The sequence below is a fragment of the Sturnus vulgaris genome, chromosome 7, assembly GCF_052056855.1.
Source record: "Sturnus vulgaris isolate bStuVul1 chromosome 7, bStuVul1.hap1, whole genome shotgun sequence".
NCBI lineage: Eukaryota > Metazoa > Chordata > Aves > Passeriformes > Sturnidae > Sturnus > Sturnus vulgaris.
Window position 1 is genome coordinate 25,966,127 of NC_142249.1, and position 19,689 is coordinate 25,985,815.

General features: G+C 59.5%; 2 protein-coding genes across 11 annotated transcripts; one reads left to right on the plus strand and one right to left on the minus strand.

Annotated features, from left to right (window-relative positions):
• Nucleotides 1-8,965: 8,965 nt before the first annotated feature.
• On the plus strand, nt 8,966-14,113 carry CYP27A1 (cytochrome P450 family 27 subfamily A member 1). The gene is made up of 9 exons (XM_014888079.2): nt 8,966-9,218; nt 11,111-11,301; nt 11,572-11,771; nt 11,855-12,052; nt 12,188-12,348; nt 12,699-12,865; nt 13,088-13,169; nt 13,253-13,453; nt 13,552-14,113. The coding sequence occupies exons 1-9, from the start codon at nt 8,988-8,990 to the stop codon at nt 13,675-13,677; spliced, it is 1,557 nt and encodes a 518-aa protein (XP_014743565.1). The 5' UTR covers nt 8,966-8,987; the 3' UTR covers nt 13,678-14,113.
• A 736-nt stretch (nt 14,114-14,849) lies between these two features.
• On the minus strand, nt 14,850-19,315 carry PRKAG3 (protein kinase AMP-activated non-catalytic subunit gamma 3). Of its 10 annotated transcripts, none has more exons than XM_088168193.1 (13): nt 19,176-19,315; nt 18,693-18,913; nt 18,527-18,608; nt 18,386-18,444; nt 18,104-18,149; nt 17,928-17,982; nt 17,704-17,830; nt 17,430-17,595; nt 17,227-17,264; nt 16,850-16,996; nt 16,677-16,770; nt 15,862-16,051; nt 15,331-15,468 (listed from the first exon to the last, which is right to left on the minus strand). In XM_088168193.1, exons 2-12 carry the CDS (start codon nt 18,771-18,773, stop codon nt 15,903-15,905), a joined length of 1,044 nt encoding a protein of 347 aa, XP_088024319.1. In that variant the 5' UTR covers nt 18,774-18,913; nt 19,176-19,315; the 3' UTR covers nt 15,331-15,468; nt 15,862-15,902. The 10 variants fall into 10 exon arrangements, 9 of the variants coding, with proteins under 9 accessions (XP_088024322.1, XP_088024324.1, XP_088024321.1 ...); XM_088168191.1 differs by having other exon boundaries at nt 18,527-18,611; XM_088168192.1 differs by lacking the exon at nt 15,331-15,468 and adding an exon at nt 15,536-15,671 and having other exon boundaries at nt 18,527-18,611.
• Between the last annotated feature and the right edge of the window lie 374 nt (nt 19,316-19,689).

Consider the following 19,689-nt stretch of genomic DNA (forward strand, 5'->3'; position numbering starts at 1 on the left):
CGGGCCGGGCGGGCAACGCGGCCGGCGCAGCCGTCCGGGCCGGGCCGGGCTGGGCTGGGCTGGGCAGGCACCTCCAGGCGGCTGGAGCGCGGCGCGGAGACTGCTCCGGAGAAAGAGGAGGAGGAGGGACGGGGCTGCGAAAGCATCTGCTCCGACAGGGAAACCGGAGCCCGGGGGGACGGACAGGGCGGGCCGGGCGGGGGGACTCCCGGGTGCCAGGTTCCGTTCCCAGCGCAGAGCCACGGACACGATGTGGGCACGGGCACCCTCCGGTAGGAGACGGTGGCCGCAGCCTGTCCGGCCCCGCGTCGCACCACCGCATTTGAATGTGCAGCCCTTTTTGCTGATCTGGCTGGCACAGCCCTGCCTCGGAAGCCCCGGGAGCTGCTGCGGATCTGCTTGGCACGGACCTGCTTGGCACAGCCCTGCCCGGCTCCGCTCGGGGTCCTGCCGCAGCCCTGTCAAACCCGACCTGGCCTCGAGGTGTCCTCGACACCTTCCTGTCACACTGTTGCCGGACTCTGACACCCCTGGTATGGCCTTGCCCAAACCTGGCGTCCCTGTATTGCCCCCAGCACAGCCCTGCCTGGCCCCTGTCACTGGACTGGGCTCGCCTGGCACAACCCCGACTCCATGACCCTGCCAGTCCTCAGATCAGTCTGTCCCGCCTGGGAAAGCTGGAGGAGTGACCCCTCACAAGTATCTCCCAACACTTAGCTCCAACACTCTGGAGAGACACACCTGGGATAGAGGGGCGCACAGGAGAATGATCGAGCCAGCCCCAGGAGCAAGGAGACCAGGAGCAGAGTAAGATGATGGACATCTTGTAGGGTGATTTCATTTCAGGTCCAGCCAGGACCCAGAACAGAGATAGTCCAGATCATAACAGGAGGAAGCTGATGTGCCCAGAAGGTAGCAGGGGGCCACACAAGGGCTGGGCAGCTGGGGACAGGAGGAGCCCATAACCTCCCACACCAATTCTCCCCACAGAGGAGCCTCAGGAATGGTTTTCCAGTGCTCAGTCTAGTGCTCTGCATCTCTGATTCCTGTTGTACCAGTCATGGCCCCCAGCAGAGGTTGGGGATGCAGCTCCCAGCCCTGCAGCATCTGAGCCATGGTTCCTGGGACATCTACCCTGAGGGAGTCTCATCTGATCTGTGCACCCACCTCTACTGAGAAACCAGCCAGCCCATTGGGTTACCCCAAGGGAAAAGGAGATGTCTTCCACCCGTGATGGGCAAAGCACAGCACCCTTGCTGCTGGTGAGATCACCCTTCCCTCCAGCAGCTATCTATGCTCTGCCCCGTTAATGGCCTCCCATACCCTGCCCATCTCAAGCCCCCGGCTTGCCCATCACTGTTCTCCTTGCCTTGATCACCAGCGGTTTCACCCCTTTACGTGGGCATGTCTGCTCCCTGCTAACAGTATTTGGTGGTGAATGACTCAGGCTTTATCTGCAGCTTGGCACAATTCTCTCCCTCCTGGGCACAGGAGGTAAGAGACTCCCACCACCTCTGGAGGTTTCACACCTGCTCTTTCTCTGCCCTCCCACACAGGAAATGGGCTCCTGTTCTGCACCCTTGGCATGGTGACTAGGACTGAGCTGCCCTGGCCACAGCATGGGGGCACAGGGACTTGGGGACCTTTCCTAAGCTGGGCACTGCATCTGGGCTGCTGCACTATGCCCTCTGTTCCCTTTTGCCTTCACCCACCAGCCTCCATCCTAGCTGTCCTACAGGGACCCCACCACCTCTAATCCAGGGGAATAGTTCCACAACGAGTAGCTCGTGGAGGGGGGACATCCCTGCTAAAGCTGGGCGAGGCTGACACTGTACCCAGGGGCCCAGCCCCTGCCAGCAGAGCTCACTGCAGCGCACGACTCATCTGCCGGCGTGTTGAAAGTGCCTGTTGTCCCTCCGCCCCTAGCGCCTGGCCTCCTCGCAAAGGCAGCGCGGGGCAGGTGAGAAGCCTTTATCTGATTTCCTAAGGGCAGAAAAATCCCTTTGATTTTGCCCCGAAGAGGGGAGCGGGAGGGGGGGTGCCGTCTCGGCGAGCAGGTGCGGCTGGTGCTCAGAAACTCGCCTTATCATGTCAGCTCTGCGTGAGGCTGGAGGGGGCCAGGGGGGCTGTGGTGTCCTCAGCATACTTATGGGAACTGGCCCCATTGCCTGGGTCCTATGGCAAAGCTCCCTTGGAGGGGCTGGTGGGGCAGAGTGGACAAAGGTGGGCTCCTTGCCTTGTGTGCAGATCAGGGGAGCTGGGATGGGGTGTATGCCAGGAGTTTCCCCCTATTTTGCAGCTTTTCTCACAGCTGCATAAGAATTCTCCTTTAGCAAGGGGAAACTGAGGCACAGAGATGCTGAGACCTGCTTAAGCAGGTGGGAAGTAGTTACCTGTTCGCTTAGCCCCGGTAATTTTCTTGCTGCCTCCCCTTCTGCAACAAGATCCCAAGGCACACCTACTTCAGGGGACAAGGTGACGGTGGTCTTACTAATCCAGGGTGACAGGGATGCCACCACCATTCTGAAGCAGCCTCCACTGCTGGAGCAGCTGCTCCTTTGTCTCTGCCTTTCCTCGCCTCTCACAGCTCACTCCCCCCCCCCGGCTTTTGTGTTATTACAAATTATAAAACAATTTTTTCCTGCCGTCCCGCATTCTTCTGCCTCCTGCAAGAATTTTAATGTATTTATTTTTGCTATCAGGGGAAAGCGCCGTGTTCCTCGGCCACCCCCAGGCAGCCCCGTCCCCGCTTGGCCACTGATGGAAATTAATGATGAAGGATGCAGGGGGAGAGCAGACACCCCTGCACCCCTGCAACAGAGAGGTGGGGGGACGGGTGCCCCCCCCCAACCAGCCATCTTTCTCCCAGTGGCAAGGTCTGCAGCGGATAGAGAACTCAGCTGTGGTAGGAGTGATGGGACAGAGGGGCAGGTCCTCCGGAGAGGCTGTTAATTATGGGCTGGGGAGGGGACAGTTATTGGGTGGCTGGGCAGGGCCAAGAGGTGCTTTGAGGTCCAGCTTTGAGGGTGCTGTGTTGGAGAATTGTCCCCATATAGCAGCATGACTTTGAAGTCCTCTTGAGGAAGAGGAGACCTCCCCAGGACTCCAGCCCACTCTGCCCCTGCATCCCCATGGATCCCCAGCCTGCTTGTGAGACAAAGCATCCCGAGTGGCCCATCCTGCACCCCCCACTGAACTCCCTCTGCCTCTAGGCTGGGGCCCTGATTCTGTGCTGAGCTCTGTCTCTCAGTCCCAACCATGCAGCCCCAAGAGCATGGATGGTGTGCCCAGTTCCAACAGCCCTCCTATTCTGCAGCCACAAGGTTGGGGAGGGGCCTGACTGCTGGGAGGGAGCCGACAGGGGAGGAAGTAATGGGCCTTTCCTGCTGTGGGGAAAGCGTGGCGATTTCCAACCCAAACACCCCGGCGCTCAGCGGCTGCATACTTTCCCAGCGTCCCTCCCCTCCTTTATTCCTGAGGACATTGGCAATCAAGCCCACGTTGGCCTCATCTCCTGCTCCTGCAGTGAGGTCATCGAGCTGTGTTTGTGACATCTCGGCATTTCCATGGCAGCGCGCTGTGATGTCATAAGCCCAGGTTGCGACCTCACGGCAGGAGGAGGATGATCTTATTAAAACAACATGGTCTCCATCCATGGCTGGTCACAGCTGGGGAACTCCAGTGTGGGGTAGCAGCCAGCAGACAGGCCTGTGGCAATCAGGGGGATGATGAGGATAGTGTCCTCCCTGGGGTTATGTCACCAGTGGGAGATGGTGATGACACAGGGCATGATCCAGTGCTCAAAGTGGAGGGTGGCCCCCAGGGCTGAGCTCCCAGCTGACGCAAACACACAAGCCACATGGTGCTGAAGTGACAGTGAATTTGGGGACAGTCACGCTAGAACTTACTCCTCAGAGTCCCCCAGGCCTGGCCGCAGTGCTGCCCACCTCTGGGACCAAGTGTCTGGGGCCTTATCGGGGTGCAGAGCCCTTTCATGTCAGGCTGGCGGGCAACAAGAGGAGCTGATGAGGACCTGTCCCCAGATCAGAGCTGCCCGGTGCTGACAGTTACTGTGGGGCCCATTCTTAAATTAGACAAGGCCCCCTCCCCCTGGTGAGCACTCCTGACCCTGCCCCATGGCTGGACATAGCCTGGGGCATCAAGGCCCACAGCACTTTCAATGGCCCACACACACATGTGCACACGTGTCAGTGCACACCACACCCTCAGAGACGGCCACTGACAGGCAGGAGATGGATGGATGGATGGATGGATGGATGGATGGATGGATGGATGGATGGGAGGATGGACAGACAGATGGATAGGATGGATGGGTAGTGTGGGGCTGGGTGGGAAGAGTAATGTATGCATTTGTCAATGGATGGATGGGTGAGTATACAGACAGCTCAGCAGATGGATAGAGAGATGGCTGAGAGAAAGCTGCTTGCAAGTGTGAGGGGATGGATGGATGGATGGATGGATGGATGGATGGATGGATGGATGGATGGATGGATGGATGGGTGGCCCTAGCAACACTCTTTAGTGAGCCTGTGTAGCTCTGGACATTGTTGCTCTTTCCAAACAACTTAAGTTTCACACAGCATCTGTCTTGGGAGAGAAGGGAACATCCACGTCCCAAGGGGAGAAAATTTGCCTTCCTCTCTGCACAACAATTTGAGGGCCCGACCTCATGCTGCTGCAGCAGTGCACCCTAACTGCTAGCACAGAATCCACTCTCCACTGTCCAAAGGGGAAACTGAGTCCAAGGAGACTGGCTTCCAGAACAACAAAGCTGAAACCACCCCTCTTCAGGGAGGCATGGCTCTGTGGCCAGTCCCACTCATTCCAGCTCCCCACACGTCCATCTGTCCATCCATGGGAAGGACACGCATATCTGGGCTGCAAGCAACGCCGCTGTCCTTGGGCCCCCGCGGGCTGTAAACATGATGTCATGTGGCAGCATACACAGCCTGCTCTGTGCACGGGTCCCCGAATGGGCTTCAAAAGTTCTGCGTGGGAGGCATCTACCATGGCCCACAGCCAAGGGAACTGCAGTCAGGAGATAAAATCAGGTTTGCTTTAGGCTGGAGCAAACAGCCTTTTGCAGGAGGAGTAAGGGACAGGGAGAGCAGATGGAAAGAAGAGACACCTCCCTGTCTTGGAGAATTTGGCAGGGAGCAGAGGTGATGTGGGAAACTCCAGGAAAGCCCGGCACTGGTCTTGCAGGTCCCGGGTCAGCTCCCTTTGCTCCTACTTGACTTAGAATAACTCCATAGGCACTTGAAGTCACTAATCAGCCAGGACCACTTGAGAGCAGCCTGGGGCTGCCTCCCATCTCCTGTGATAACAGCATGTCAGCCCCGGGTTCTCTCCGGCATCCCACTCTCACATCCTCGGGGAAAGGTCCTGGCCCACCAGGGTCCCATGGGGCACAAAGCAGGGGGAGCCTGGATCAGAGCCTTCTGCCAGGTGCTGAGCACTCCATGGTGGTCGTGGGGGACACACCATCATTCTGGTTGATTTGCCTCTTGTTTCAAAAGTTTTGTGCTGTCCCCAAGCCCCTGCCCAGGTCTGAGGGGTCAGACAGAGGGAAATGAGGGGAAAGGGACCCTTGGGAGGGGGCCAAGAGGGTCCCACTTGAACTCTCTGTGTCGGAGAAGAGCAGCTGTCTCCAGACCTGGGATCTGCCCACATCCCTCTTGATCTCGCCATGTCCCCCTTTGCAGCCCCACTGGCCCCAGCATGGCTCATGACTCAGGCAGTGACAGTGTGGTGACACACAGTTGACATAACAGGCTATCTCCAGTTCAGTGCTTTGAGCTGTTTATAGTCCTCAGGACCCAGGATCAGCCTTCTCACAGCCTGGGCTTTCCTGGGGATGAGTCAAGGGATGCCCTCCCCTGGGACGCCCCACTTCCTCCCCCCATCTGTGGGAGAGCAAATCAGGGTCAGTGAGTGCAGCTCTGGGAAAGATTTCCAGCTCCTGGGTGACACTGCACGAGTCGCATAAAGAAGCTGTTCCTCCCTCTGACGAGGATCAGCAGCCAGGACTCTCCCTCCATAAGCAGTGTGTGGTGGATAGTTGAGGGACAGAGAGGGAGGGGTCCCACAGTGCCTATATCTGCACCCACAGGTCCCACCAGTGAGATGAGGTCGGACCTGACAATGGGTCTGTGGGATGAGTAGAGTCACAGCATCCCTGGGGCAAAGTGACACACAGGATGTGACCTGACACCCCCAGCTCCACATGCCCATGGCCAAAGACAGCATTTTCTCTCCCGCCTCTGCTGCGCTTGTCGCCAAGCTGGCCTGGGCCCGCACTGGGGGACCTCCCGGGAGCTGGCCGTGTCCCCTGCTCCACGCGGAGTTCCTCCGGCCGGGGATGTGTCACGGCCCAGCCTGTTCCCTTCGGAAGTCCCCGCCGGGCGACTTTGAAAGGGGCTGATTAACTCAACCCTCCCGGCCCCCTTCCAGCACGGCCTCCCCCACAGCCCTGGCAGTGGCCCCGGCGGAGCCCCCGGCTGGTCCCCGCCGCCGCTCCCGCCGTCCAAGGACGGGGAGCACAGCCTAGCGGCAGCAGCAAGAAATAGCCGGGATAACGGTACCCCTCCGTGTCCCCAGCAGGTTGCAGGGACCAGCCTGGGGAGCCGCTGCGGTGATACAGCCTGCCCTTCCACAAGGCCGAGTGCGAGGTCCTGAACACAGGTCGGGGTGGCCCCAATAGCAGTTTTGTCTGAGGGATGGATGGATGGATGGATGGATGGATGGATGGATGGATGGATGGATGGATGGATGGATGGAGAGCTGCCCTGCAGGGAAAAAGTCAGGGGCACTGGTGTATCAAAAATAGTAAATGAGCCGACAATGTGCATTTGCAGCCCACAAAGTAGATCACGTCTGAGACTGGAAAATAAGAAGCATGCCCAGCAGGCCAGGGAAGGTGGTTGTTCCTGCTCTACTCTACACCTGTGAGAACCCACCTGGAGTAGAGCAGCTCTGGGGTCCTCAAGACCGCAAGAGAGGGGGTGAACCTGTTGGAGCAGGTTCAGAGGAGCCAGACAAGGCTACAAAATGACTGGGAGGCTGAAGCACCTCTCCAATGAAGACAGGCTGAGAAACTTTTGTTGTTCAACCTGGAAAAGGCTCAGGAACATCTTATTGCAACCTTTCAATATATAAACGGGCTCATAGAGAGAGACCTTTTACCAGGAACTCTAGTTTTCACTCCTTTTGGAAGAGGCAATTGTTTTAAACTGAAAGAGGTCGCAGGGTTCCACTGCCCCGCAAGTGGAAGCACAGTTGCAGCAGGCTGGGAGAGGCCAAGGCATCCTCTGCCAGGGGGAGTGAGAGCTACAGGTCCCAGTTTCCTAAGCTGGGAAGCTGACAGAAGTCTTCGGGCCGGGGCTCTCCTGCCACTCCGGCTCTGAACCCGGCCGGGGCAGGGCAAGCGGCAGAGCTGGCTGTGAGCAACCATGAGATGGCAGCAGGCGCTCGTTCTTGGCCGTCCCAGCCTGGGGTGCCTCAGGGGTGTCTACAGGCACGGGGATGCCCGTGTCCTGCACCCCAGTCCCGGCCCTGCTGGCAGGGAGCACACGAAGCATCAGCTGGGAGCTTTTTCCAGCTCGGGACACTCCCAGTCCCCTGGAGAGAGAGGACCGAGGGCAAGAACAGCCACTCACGAGGCTGTCAGATGCCTGCCGACCCTCACGCAACCTCCCCGTGGTGACCTTGTACCCAGTGCCCGATAAGGGTGGTTAATGATCAGCACTGGTGTCCCAGAGGCATGGTGCTGGACATCCCTGGAGTGGCACATGGAGAGTACTGCCCTACTGTCCCAGGCTGGCCAGAGCCTACATGTCCTGCACGCATAGTCCCAGACACCCCAGTTGTCCTGCTCATGGGCTGGACAACTTGGCCTGCACCAGCTTGAGGCAGAAGCTAGTGCCATTCTCTCCCTGGCACGTAAACATAATAAATCTCCCTCCAGTTTGTTGCCAGCAGTCACAGTGGGCTTACCAAGGTCTCCCCGTGTGTGGTCCTGGCTGGCAGTGCCTGGAGGAAATGTTGAGAGAAAGCCTGGGACAGTTTGGACCCAGCTACCCATGGCACCATCCTGCACTGCTGGGGGACAAGGCAGACACAGAGGAATGACAGGCAGGGGACGGAAGTAGGGCAGGAGCGCTCAATCCAGGAGGGCAAGCAGACCTGAAGAGTAGGCCCAGTGGTGAACCTGGAGCTGACCGAGGTATGCAGGGTCTGGGATGTGGTACCCAGTGCGACAGTGCAGTGCCAGTGCTGGCACATGTTGTACGCTGGCTGGTGCTGTGCCAGTCCTTGTGCCTGTGCCTGGAATGTGATGCCTAGCACCCACTGCCTATGTGCAATGCCCAGGATACAGCACCTGGTGCCACAGGCTCCATTGTGCCAGGGTGCTGCACCTGCCGTGACATGCTAGCGCTGGCTGCCAGCTGCCCTGTTTATAGCTCCATCATGCACAACACATGGCACCTAGTACCTGGTACGTGGCACTGGGTACCGTTGATGCCAATTCTAGTACCTAGCACCCGGTGCCTGGTCTGTGATGCTGCTGAGCAGACACCAATTTGGCGTATAGCTCATGGTACCCAGTGTGTTGTACCGAGTACATAGCACACTGCAGCCGGTCTCCACGGCCCGGTAGAAGGTGTGCCGCAGCCGGCACAAGGTGCACGGTATGGACTGCCCGGTGCCCGGTCCCCGCTGACCAGCAGCCAGTACCCCCCATCCAGAGCGCAGCAGCGGGACCACTACCCTTTGCGCAACGCACCGGGTGCGCGATTCTCTATTCCCGGCGCGCCGTACCCAGTGCGCGATGCTCAGTTCCCGGTGCGCGGTGCCCGGTGCCCGGTTGCCGCCCCCGCGCCGCCCTCCGCACCGCCCCCGGTGCCGCCCCCCACCACCCTCGGTGCCTCCCCGCCCCGCCCCGTCCCGTGCGCTGCCGACGGAGCATGGCGGGCCCGACCGGCGGGGCCCGGTGGTCGCTGCTGCCGCTGCTCCTGCGCCCCCGCCCGCCGCCGCGCAGCAGCCCGGGACCGCCGCGCAGGACCGAGGGCTCGGCGGCAGCGGCGGCGGGGCCGGCGCGGCTGAAGGGACCGGAGGAGCTACCGGGGCCGGGACTGCTCCGTACTTTCGTCTGGCTGTTCCTGCGGGGCTACCTGCTGCACACGCACCGGCTGCAGGTGCGCCGGGGCGGCCCGGCCCGGGGCTGCGGGGGTGCGGGGCTCGGGCGGCGTGGGGGCCTGACGACCCTGCACGGGGGCGTCGGTGCGGGGGAGGGTCAGGAGGGGTGCGTGGGAAGGAGCGGCTTCCGGGGGGCCTGCAGGGAGGGTGCTAAACCCGCGGGTTTTGCAAAGGAGGAAGTAGGTGCGGGCTGAGGGCAAGGGGAGATGGGCTCCAGGGAGGGGTTAGCGGCCGACGAGCAACGGCAGGGAGTTGAGCGGGGGCGGCAGAGCAGGGCAGCAGAGGGGCTGGGGGACACACAGCACCATTGGGTGATGTCGGGGTCAGCAAAACCGAGTGGCCTCGGGAGGGTCCAGCCAGCCCAGGGCTGCTCCAGCATCCCCGAGCCGGCCAGGCAGCTGAGGGCAAGGGTTCGGGGGCATCTCACAGGGTCCTGGCATCCCTGGGCTCCCGGCTGTGACAGCTGGAGGGAGCAGCGGTTTTGGGTGCAGGTAACCGGGCAGGTTTCATGGCAGATGATACCAAGGCAGGGGAGGGGTAGGCAGAGGTATTTGTTTTCCTCTGTCAACACTTCCTCATACGTCGGATGAAGCAAGCAATGGGCTTGGCTGGCTGCAAGCCAGGCGGCATCTTCCAGCGCCCTGGGGCTCTGACCAGCCCGAGAAGCGTGCGGGATCAGGCCTTCCTGGCATCTCAGAGCACCAGGCACTGCTGTTTGGAGAAGGGGCTGTCACAGGACAGTGGGATTTCGGGGTGTAGGCACTGAAGCTCCCTCCTGCCCTTGGGACTCCGAGCACAGCCTGGCTTTGCAGAAAGATGCCCGCATGCTCTGGAGGTGCCTTTCCCCAGATTCAGGCAGCTCTAGCTTCTCACAGCCCAGCTCTCCAAGGCCTGCACTGTGTCAGGTCCTGGCTGCCAGCAGTTGCTGTGGGCAGGCTTCAAGCCGCGGCACAGCTGCCCCATGCCCATGAGCTGCCTGCAGTACCAGGGCGGCCGTCCCTCCCCCTCCTCCTGCCACCATGCTCGAGGAACGTCTCCCCGTGGTGACGAATCCAGCTGAATCCAGGCGCAGGCTGCGATGCAGACAGTCACCAAGGGAGATTGTACCACGTGCATCCACGCAGCCACGGGGAATGGGGACCAGGGCTTCCCTGCTAAGTCCCCTGCATCCCCCCCATGCTTGGAGGTCACAGTGCTCCCTGCCAGGGCAGCAGGCATGGCACCTGTGGCTGCAGACAAGGACAGGGGAGCTGCAGCCAACAGAGCCAGAGCAGGGCTGATGTTGGTGAACATCTGCTAGCTGACTTGTGAGCCTGTGACCCCAGGGCCATGCCCTGGAGGTGACAGCCTGTTTTGGGAGCGGTCCGGTCGTGTCCTAGTCTGGTGCTGCCTCCCACTGCTGATCATTAACCACCCTTACTGGGTGGTGAGTTCAAGGACCCACACAGCAACTGTTGTCCCCAGGTTAAGCAGAGCTGAGGCCATGCTGGAAGCAGCAGGACTTAGTGCTGCTGGTGGTTGCTGCCATGGTCCTGCATCTCGACACAGTCCTGTGCTTGGCACAGGACCTGCTGTCCCTTCTTGAGCTTCCTTCCCCAAAAGATCCACCAGGCTCTCTGCATGTCTGGAGGGGGTGAAGGATGTGCCAGTCTGTGCTGGGGGGTCAGTGCCTGGTGTACTTAGTGCTGGGAGAGGAAATGAAACCGGAGGCACCAGCCCAGGCCATCTGCAGAGCACTTCAAGATGCTGCCATCTTGGGGGGGTCAGAGCCAGGTGCTTGAGCTCAGGTGATGCTGAGGGGTCCATGGGATGGGTGCAGATAGGCACATTGGGACAGGGAGGATCTGACCGAGCTCATCCCTTTAAGCCCGCCATGCTTTATGCATCACAGGTGATGTCCCGACGCCTTTATGGACCTATCTGGAAGTCAACCTTCGGACATTATAGGAACATCAACATTGGGAGCCCTGTGGTGCTGGAGCAGCTGCTACGGCAAGAGGGCAAGTACCCCATGCGGAGCGACATGGCCCTGTGGAAGGAGCACCGGGACACCCGGCACTTGCCCTACGGACCCTTCACCGAGTGAGTCCTGCCCTGGCTGTGCTCTCTGGGGCAGCACACGTCTCCCGCCCCTTCCTTAGATGTAGGGTCCAGGTGGCAGTTTGCATTACTCCCATTCCTGCAACCTTCATGTCCTCACCAAGTAGAAGGGCATGGCCACGGCGGGTGGAATGACCCCTGGGATGGTTCCAGCCTGGGGTGGGGAGTATGTGCACAGGGACTGGGGAACTGCTGCCAGCCACTGCCCCCTGCCCGCCCTTGCCCCCAGCGCTGAGCTTCGTCCTCGTGCAGGGAAGGGGAGCGCTGGTACCGCCTGCGGCAGGTCCTCAACAAGCGGCTGCTGAAACCCTCGGAGGCGCTGCTGTACGCGGACGCCATCGGGGAGGTGGTGTCAGACCTGATGGTGCGGCTGCGCGAGGAGCGGAGCCGCAGCCCCTCAGGGGTGCTGGTGGAGGACGTGGCCAACCTGCTCTACCGCTTCGCTCTGGAAGGTAGGGGTGTCCTCCCCCTCACCCCTGCCGTGTCCCACTCTTCCCATTCCCCCGGAGGTCTGGATGCAGTTTGTCCCCCACAGGCATCTCTTATATCCTCTTCGAAACCCGCATCGGGTGCCTCAAGCAGCAGGTCCCTGCTGAGACCCAGCGCTTCATTGACTCCATCAACCTCATGTTCAAGAACTCCATCTTTGCCACTGTCTTGCCCCGGTGGAGCCGCAAGGTGCTGCCCTTCTGGGACCGTTACCTGAACAGCTGGGACACCATCTTTGCCTTTGGTGAGTGGTGATGATGGGGGTCCAGTGTGGTGGCTCTGGACTCCCTAAGGACCCTCAAAAGGACAGTCCCTGGCCAAATGTCTTTTTGGAAGCCCTCACTCTGTCAGCTCTGGTTCCCACTCTCTGTCCCTGCAGGCAAGAAACTGATTGACCGAAAGATGAAGGAGCTGGAGGGGCAGGTGGAGCATGGCAAGGAGGTGTCTGGCTACCTGAGCTACCTTCTGGCCAGTGGCAGACTCAGCCTGGATGAGGTCTATGGCAGCGTGGCCGAGTTGCTGCTTGCCGGTGTGGACACGGTGAGAGCCAGGCAGCTGCTGCTAGGGAATCCTCTGCTGAGCTCCGTGCCCGGGGGAACCCACGGGGCCATGCTCCACCCAGCCCTTGCGAGCTCTAGCCTGATTGCTGCAGGGCTGATGCCCCACAGGGACAAACCCTCAGGGATTGGTCAGTACAGACCCTGTCCTCCGCTCTGCTTCGTGCCCTGCTCCCTACCTCTCTCTCCCCTGTGCTTGCTGCCCCTCACCCCTGACTTTTCTGCACACCAGAGCAGGAGCTCTCTGGTGCTATACTGATACTGTGCTTGGCACAAGGCTGCTCAGGTACTGGCCTCAATTCCTTCACTCCCCCTGGTGCTCCACTCCCCCAGACCTCCAACACGCTGTCCTGGGCTTTGTACCACCTCTCCCGGGACCCAGACATCCAGGAGACCCTGTACCAGGAGCTGAAAGCTGTTGTGCCTGCCGACCGGTTTCCTGCTGCTGAGGATATCCCCAAGTTGCCGATGCTTCGGGCCGTTATCAAGGAGACTCTGAGGTACATCCCAGCCTTGTCCCTGCCCTGAGGTCCTGGTCACCAGCCCCTTCTCCAGGGCGGATGCACCAAGCAGGCAGGATGCAAGGCTGGATTTCAGTCCCTTTGGACTGCAAATATCCACCTCACCCCCGGGGCGTTGCTGCCTTGTCCTGCCTGTATCTCACTCTCTCCGGGATCTCCAGATGAGTCCTGGTCCCCCACTTAACTCTCCCCATATCCCAGAGTCTACCCTGTGGTGCCCACCAATGCCAGAGTCTTCTATGAGAAGGACATTGTCATCGGAGACTACCTCTTCCCCAAGAATGTGAGTGGGGACCGTGCTGTGGGGACCCCCTCTGCACTCAGTGGGGCCAGGTGGATCATTAAACCCCAATTCTTGCCCCGCAGACCCTCTTTGTCCTGGCACACTATGCGATGTCCCATGATGAGACCTACTTCCCCGAGCCTGAACGGTTCCTGCCCCAGCGCTGGCTCCGGGGACATGGCTCCCCTCACCACCCCTTCAGCTCCATCCCCTTCGGCTATGGGGTTCGTGCGTGTGTTGGACGCCGCATCGCTGAGCTGGAGATGCACCTGGCTCTTGCCAGGGTAAGTAGGGATCCCCTCACTTCGAGTATATTGCCGTGAGCTGGGATGGGGGTCCCAGGGAGTCCTCAAGGCACTGCCAACCCCCCTTCTCCCCACAGATGATCCAGGCATTTGAAGTGCGGCCGGACCCCCGTGGCGTGGAAGTGAAATCTGTGTCCCGCATTGTCCTGGTGGCTGACAAGCCCATCAACCTGGAATTCATTGCTCGCCCAGGAGCCCCCTGACTGCACGTCCGTCCCTACCCTGGGTGCCAAATGGAGATCCCCCTTACTGCCCCACAAGGAGGACAGGAAGGCAAACCCCTTCCCTGCCCAGCTTGGGCCAGGGGGCTCACAGCCCCACAGTGGGAAAGGTGGGGGGGATGAGAGACTGTCCCCAAATCACCCCTGGGCCACTAGTATCCTCCTGCCCAAAATCAGCAGGAGGCTTGGGAAACTGCTGTGCCTTTGACACACTGCAGGGGGGTTGTGTCTCCCCCATCCCATGCCCGGCTGGGCTGCATCAGGAACCTGGGAGCTCTTTTGGGCTAGGGGAAAGCAGGGAGGGGGCTTGCAGCCATCCGGTGTCTCCTTCATCCCATCCTTGTGTAGCTGCGTGTGGATCTGTGCCTGGAGCCAGGACATCTGGGTCCTGTATGAACAGCTGACCTTGGCCTCAGAAGCTTCTCTGTGCCTCACTTTTCCCCTTGCCCTCAGGGGAGGGTTGAGTGCTGGCTGCGTTTGGGGTTTGCGCCTTTCACAAGGGACAGAGCCAGCCCTGGTCCTGAGAAAGCACAGCAATAACACAGCACATTGCCCATGATGGGAGGCCTGTCACCACCCAGCACTGGTATTGTGTCCCCTGGCAGAGCCAGCCAGCACAGGAGGGGTGTTTAGTTCCTGGGACTTTCCATTGTCAGTCATTACTGCACTGAGATACTGATATGGGGTCACGGGAAATGGCAGGGCTCACTGCAGGCAAAGCAGGAGGAGAAAGATCAGCTCAGCATCCCCTACCCCCAGGCCAGCACCATTGCAAGGCTCGCAGCTGGCAACAGCCAGAGCCAGGGGATACACTGCCATTTGCCTAGGGTCCTCGAGGGATGGGGCGTGGGACATTTTTAACTGAACCCCTCATACTTTCCTTCTTCTTGGACTGAGGGAAACAGCAGGCAGAAATCTTGCTGGTACCAAAGCTTCTGTTTCTCAGTGTGTGTCCCCGAAGGGACCTGCACACCACCAAGACGATTAAGACTGCATGCCCTGTGTCCCCATCCCCTCGATTCTACCCACATGGGGCAGAGGTGCTACTCTGCCAGTGCCAAACTTGCTGGCAAGCAGCCAGTACCCCCTCCCCAGCCTGGTTCTCTCCAGAGGAGTCACGCCCAGCTTTACCCCAGAAAGGCAACAGGCAGTTCTTGGATCAGGCTGCTTTGTTACAGCAAGGCTGAACAGACTAACAAATAAATAAATATTTGCCCACCCTGCCCACCCCAAAACGTGCACAGGGTCTCCATGCAAGTGTCCATCCTGCTGCCAGCTCTGGCACAGACTGTGCCTCTGCCAGAGAGCTCCAGCCCCGCGTGACCCTAAAATAAAAAAGCTTGTGTGTGCAGCTGAGCCTATGCTACCAGGCACTGGGCACAGACAGTGGAACTGTGTTCACTAGGAGGGAGCCATAATAGAAACGCTCAAATCCATCAGCAAGAGGGCAGAGGGGTGGCCAGGTCCTCTGGGGCTCTGTGGGTCTCTGCCCAGCTGCAGGCATAGTTGCAGCCCCTCCAACACAGTGCTCACTGAGCATCACTGTGTGCTCACTGGCAGGAGGCACCCCTGGGTCCCATTTTCAGTGTTTCTGCCTCTCCAAGAATGGCAGGATCTAGTCCTGGACTCAAGACGAGCCTGAGGACTGGGGTGAACAGGCATGTCCTCCCCACAGAGAGCCTTCAGGCCCAAGCCTCCTTTTCACAGGTCACACAAGAGATTCCCCCAGTCAGACAAGACAGTGGTGTCTTCAGAGTAAGGATCGATCGATGCCTGTGGGGCAAGAGAGCGTGTGAGACCATAACCCCAGATCAGTGCTGGACTGGGCACCCTGTGATATGGCCCTTCCAACCAACTTCCAACTGGGGTCTTTCCTCCATTCCTTGCATGTATGCAAGCCCTAGGGTAGGAGGGAGGGCAGCTTGGCTGGAGAAGGACATATCAGTGGCCCCCTGCAGCTCTGGACGCAGCCACCCCTGTGGGCAACAGGGATGGGTGAGCAAAGGCACCGTGATGGGGGAATTGGGTGGAGGGGGGCAAGGGGGATATCCCATGTCCTAGTCCCATTCCCCTTCTGTGCAGAGCAGCTGGGCACTGCTGGGGGAAGTGGTAGGCACAGGCCTGTCCCAACCCATTGCCCACTACCACCCCAAAAAGCATAATTACCTTTGGGAAGCAGTTGGGAACTGGAGCTAGCTCCCCCCTCGTCATTTCACCCCTAACGAGGTGCCGCAGTGGGTGCCAGGACCATGCCCACCCATAGCCAGTGAGGATTCACCAGGCAGTGGGTGAGCAGAGCCAGCTGCAGGTGGCCAGGCAGTGTGGTTCCAGTGCCACCTGGGAGTGAGCCTTGACTCTGGAACAGACAGTTTTGGGGCTGCTGCAAGTGGAGGGGGTAGGGGCCAGCCGGGGCCCATGAGTTGGCCGTATTTTGTTTTTGGCTAATGGTGGGCAGCATCTCTGGGGTGTGCAAGTGGGGGTTTGTCCGCTCTGTGTCCCTTGGGAATGGCACTGGAGGTGCTCAGGTCTCGGGGGAGAATTGAGGCAAGATCAAAAATAGGCTTTTGTCTTGGGGTGCATCATACCCCAAAACCCTCATCCAGCCCAAAGCCCAGGGACCTGCCAAACCTGCATTCCACATGCCTGAATGAGGCTCTGGCAGAATGTCTCCATGGAAGGTGCCCCCATCCTTCCTCACAGTCACCAGGGATCCCCTGTGATCCTTGTGTACCCCTGGGACAAGCAGCATCTGGGTCCTGCTGTCCCCACCTGTGCACCCAGTGCAGTCAGATCCTAGCCCTAGCCTCCTCCATCCCCCAGGATCACTTTGGATGGGGCAGACACAGGTGACCCAGCAGCAGGGAGAGGACAGGCATACAGCCATGGGAGGGGGAGGTGGTGCCTACCTGAAGTGGAGAGAAATTGAGGGTGCAAGTGGAGAAAATGGAGCACCGTAGGCTAAGAGTTAAGAGCATCGATACCTGCAGGAGTAAGCACAAGGGCCTGCAGGATGTCAGAGAGGGAGACGATGCCCCGCGGGTACCGGTTCTCATCCACCAGAACCAGGCGATGGACCTGTGGGTGCAGGCAGAGCATCACAGGCAGGCTGGGCAGCTGGCAGCAGTGGCTGGCACAAGGCACCCCGGCCACTCACCTGCTCCTTGGCAATGCGGTCAATTATGTCCTCCATAGGTTCGTGGGGGTAGCAGGTGAGGACCCCCTCCAGACAGATACTGCGTTGCTGCAGTGCCTCCCTCACACTGATGTCCAGGTTGTTGTAGGTCTTCTGGGCTGCCAGGTGCTGTGACAGATGTGACCCCCATTCAGCGCCCCAAGGTGTCCTTGCACCCCATTGTGCCAATACAGAAGGGACACTAAGCCCAGGAGATGCACAGAGCAGACCTGCACTGGCACATGCATGACACTCAATGTGGGGTGGGTTTGCATGGGCACAGACAGGTATGAGCACCCCGCCAGTGCATTCAAGGGACCAAACCTGAGCCTGGGCATGCACACACGCAGGGTACTCACAATGACATCAAACCGCGAGTACAGGCCAACCACTTGCCCTGCAAAGAGAAACGGTGAAGGGCTGCAGAAGGAGCCCTGGGGGCCACCCGCCATGTTCCTCCCACACCCCAAGGGGCAGCCCAAGGGGAAGGACAGGGATTTTGGGTAGGGATGATGCTGAAGCAGAGGGAGATGAGGACATCACTTTTTCCCTCCCCTGGTACCAGAATCATTGATGACAGGCAAGGCAGAGACACGGCGTTCCACAAAAATGTCCAAGGCAGTGTAGATTGGGGCAGTCTCAGGCACGACAGCCAGATCACGGAAGGTGCCAATGCACAGTTCCTGCACTGTTTTCTTCAGGAAGCGTGGCTTGGGGATGGTAGAACCCTTCAATGGGACAGGGCAGGGCTGGGCTGGCACCTGCATGTACCTTGACACCCTGTCTGTGCCCCTACACACCAGCCATGAGTGTGCACAAGCAGCCCCAGCACTCACAAAGATGTGGAGAAACTTGAGGATGCGCTTGTGCGTCAGGATGTGCAGGACATTGCCCGAGACAGGCTCAATGACAGGCAGGCGGTGGATTTTGTGCTTGATCAGGGAGTAGACAGCATCGAAGAGGCTGTGGGTGATGCGGACATCGTGGTGGGATAGGGCTGTGTTCCCACACACACCCCCACTCCAAGGGGTATGCTCTCCCCCAGGGGACAGGCTCTCACCTATTGCTCGGAGAGATGTGGACTAGTGGCTTGAGGGAGCCCTGCAGGTACACCTCTGCCAAGGAAGAGAGCTATGAGAGGAGGTCCTCCAGCCCTCTCCAGCAACCCCACGATCCCAGAGCCCACCTCCACAACCTCTGTGACAACATCAGCCCAGCCACCCACAGGATTTTTACCTCTCCAGGTCTCAATCTTGTGCTCCTCCACCTCGTAGATCTGAACCTGAAGGCAGGGAAATGCCCTGGTCACGGTGGTTGCATGGGGGACTGAGGGCACTCTGAGACACCACCCCCCATCATCCAAGCACAGAGATTATATTTTGGGAGCTAAGCAGGGGAGTAGCAAGTGGATACTGGTCTGGCCCAGTATCATCCCCTGGTCATTGTCTAGTGATTAAGAAGGACCAGGAGTGGTGGGGACAGCCGCTCCCTGCCCCAAGCCCTCCTCACAGCACTCACCAAAGGTGAGCGGTAGTAGCGGTGGAGGATGTTGATGAAGTCGGTGATAGTGAGCATCCCTGTGGAGATACGTGGGGCTGGCAACGCTGCCTGTACCCTGCCAGGCAGGGGAGGGGGCCAGGCATTGCTTCTGGCACTCACCTACAAAGCTTTGCGTCTTGCTGTCCCAGAGAGGGGCAGCACGCACCCCGTTGGCCACCAGTGCCAAAAAGGCTTTCTTGATCTGCTGGCAGAGTGCAGAAGGGTTCAGAGGATCCCCAAGCCTGCTTCTTCACTGCCCATCCCCATTCATCCCCCAGGTTATCACCTCCAGGGAGACGTCAAAGACAACGAGCTTGCAGCTGGTGGGGATGGCATCGTAACAGCAGTGGCTCCTCAAGAAGTGCATATAGACCTCAGCATCAGGGTTCTGAAACTCAGTCTCTGGGCCCAGCCCCAGTATCTCATTTCCCAGTGTGAAGGTCACAGGTCTCCTGTATTCTTCCTCCTCCTCTTCCTCCTCCCTGGGGCATACAGCCTTCGGAAATCCTGCAGGGCAAAATCACCCCAGCCCTAGCTAGTGAGCTGAGCTGCTGTCTCACCATCTTCCTGCCTGGGGGGAGCAGGGGATGCTCCTGACAGAGCCCCCCTGTTCCTCATTCCACAGGGGCAGCACATGGCACTGCAGTTCTCCAGCCTGGGGTGGACTCCAGCTGAGGGGTATGGGCGGGGTGGGCAGAGGACGAATGCAATTGTCACACAAGTAAGGCAGTCCCCCCTCAGACACACCTAGACTCTTCCTGCTACCCACCTTCCTCCTCAGGGCACGCAACAGCATCCAGCAGCGCCACCTGAGAGGGCAACACAGTGAGGAGGGGTCAGCAGGAGTCAACCCAGTCTTTTCCTCATCCATGGATTGTGCCTGCACCCATCCAGATGCTCTGGCTCACCCAAGCCAGGCAGAGAGAACTGTCCTTTCAGGGTGGGGATGTGGGCACCCCCCACCAGCCCAAGACCCCCAGAGCCTGCAGTCTCCATGGTGGCTCCAGTCCAGGACACCCAGCTTGTCCTTCTGCTCTGGAGAGACGGCAGAGGTCTCCAGAGCAGGTCAAGACATGGATGGCAGGACCTCCTGCCTTCGCTCTCTGCTGTTGGAGCAGAGCATGTCCCACAGCTGTTCTGCGCCCATCCTCTCCCAGTCCCAAGATGTAAATTCCATTCTTGCTTCTTCCCATGCCGAGAGCTTCGCCAACCCGGGGACTAAGTCCATCCCAGGAAACCTACATTAGCAAAGCGGCAGCCGGAGGAAGAAGGGAGTCCACAGG

Excerpts from the sequence above, each read along its gene's own strand:
- CYP27A1 (XM_014888079.2), top strand. The coding sequence starts at position 8,988 with ATGGCGGGCCCGACCGGCGGGGCCCGGTGGTCGCTGCTGCCGCTGCTC. Across the intron at positions 11,302-11,571 it reads CCCTACGGACCCTTCACCGA|GGAAGGGGAGCGCTGGTACC; the intron begins GTGAGTCCTGCC and ends GTCCTCGTGCAG. Across the intron at positions 12,053-12,187 it reads GGACACCATCTTTGCCTTTG|GCAAGAAACTGATTGACCGA; the intron begins GTGAGTGGTGAT and ends CTGTCCCTGCAG.
- PRKAG3 (XM_088168191.1), bottom strand. The coding sequence starts at position 18,773 with ATGCACTTCTTGAGGAGCCACTGCTGTTACGATGCCATCCCCACCAGC. Across the intron at positions 18,612-18,692 it reads TCTTTGACGTCTCCCTGGAG|CAGATCAAGAAAGCCTTTTT; the intron begins GTGATAACCTGG and ends GCACTCTGCCAG. Across the intron at positions 16,997-17,226 it reads ACTCGCGGTTTGATGTCATT|CACCTGGCAGCCCAGAAGAC; the intron begins GTGAGTACCCTG and ends CATCTGTCACAG.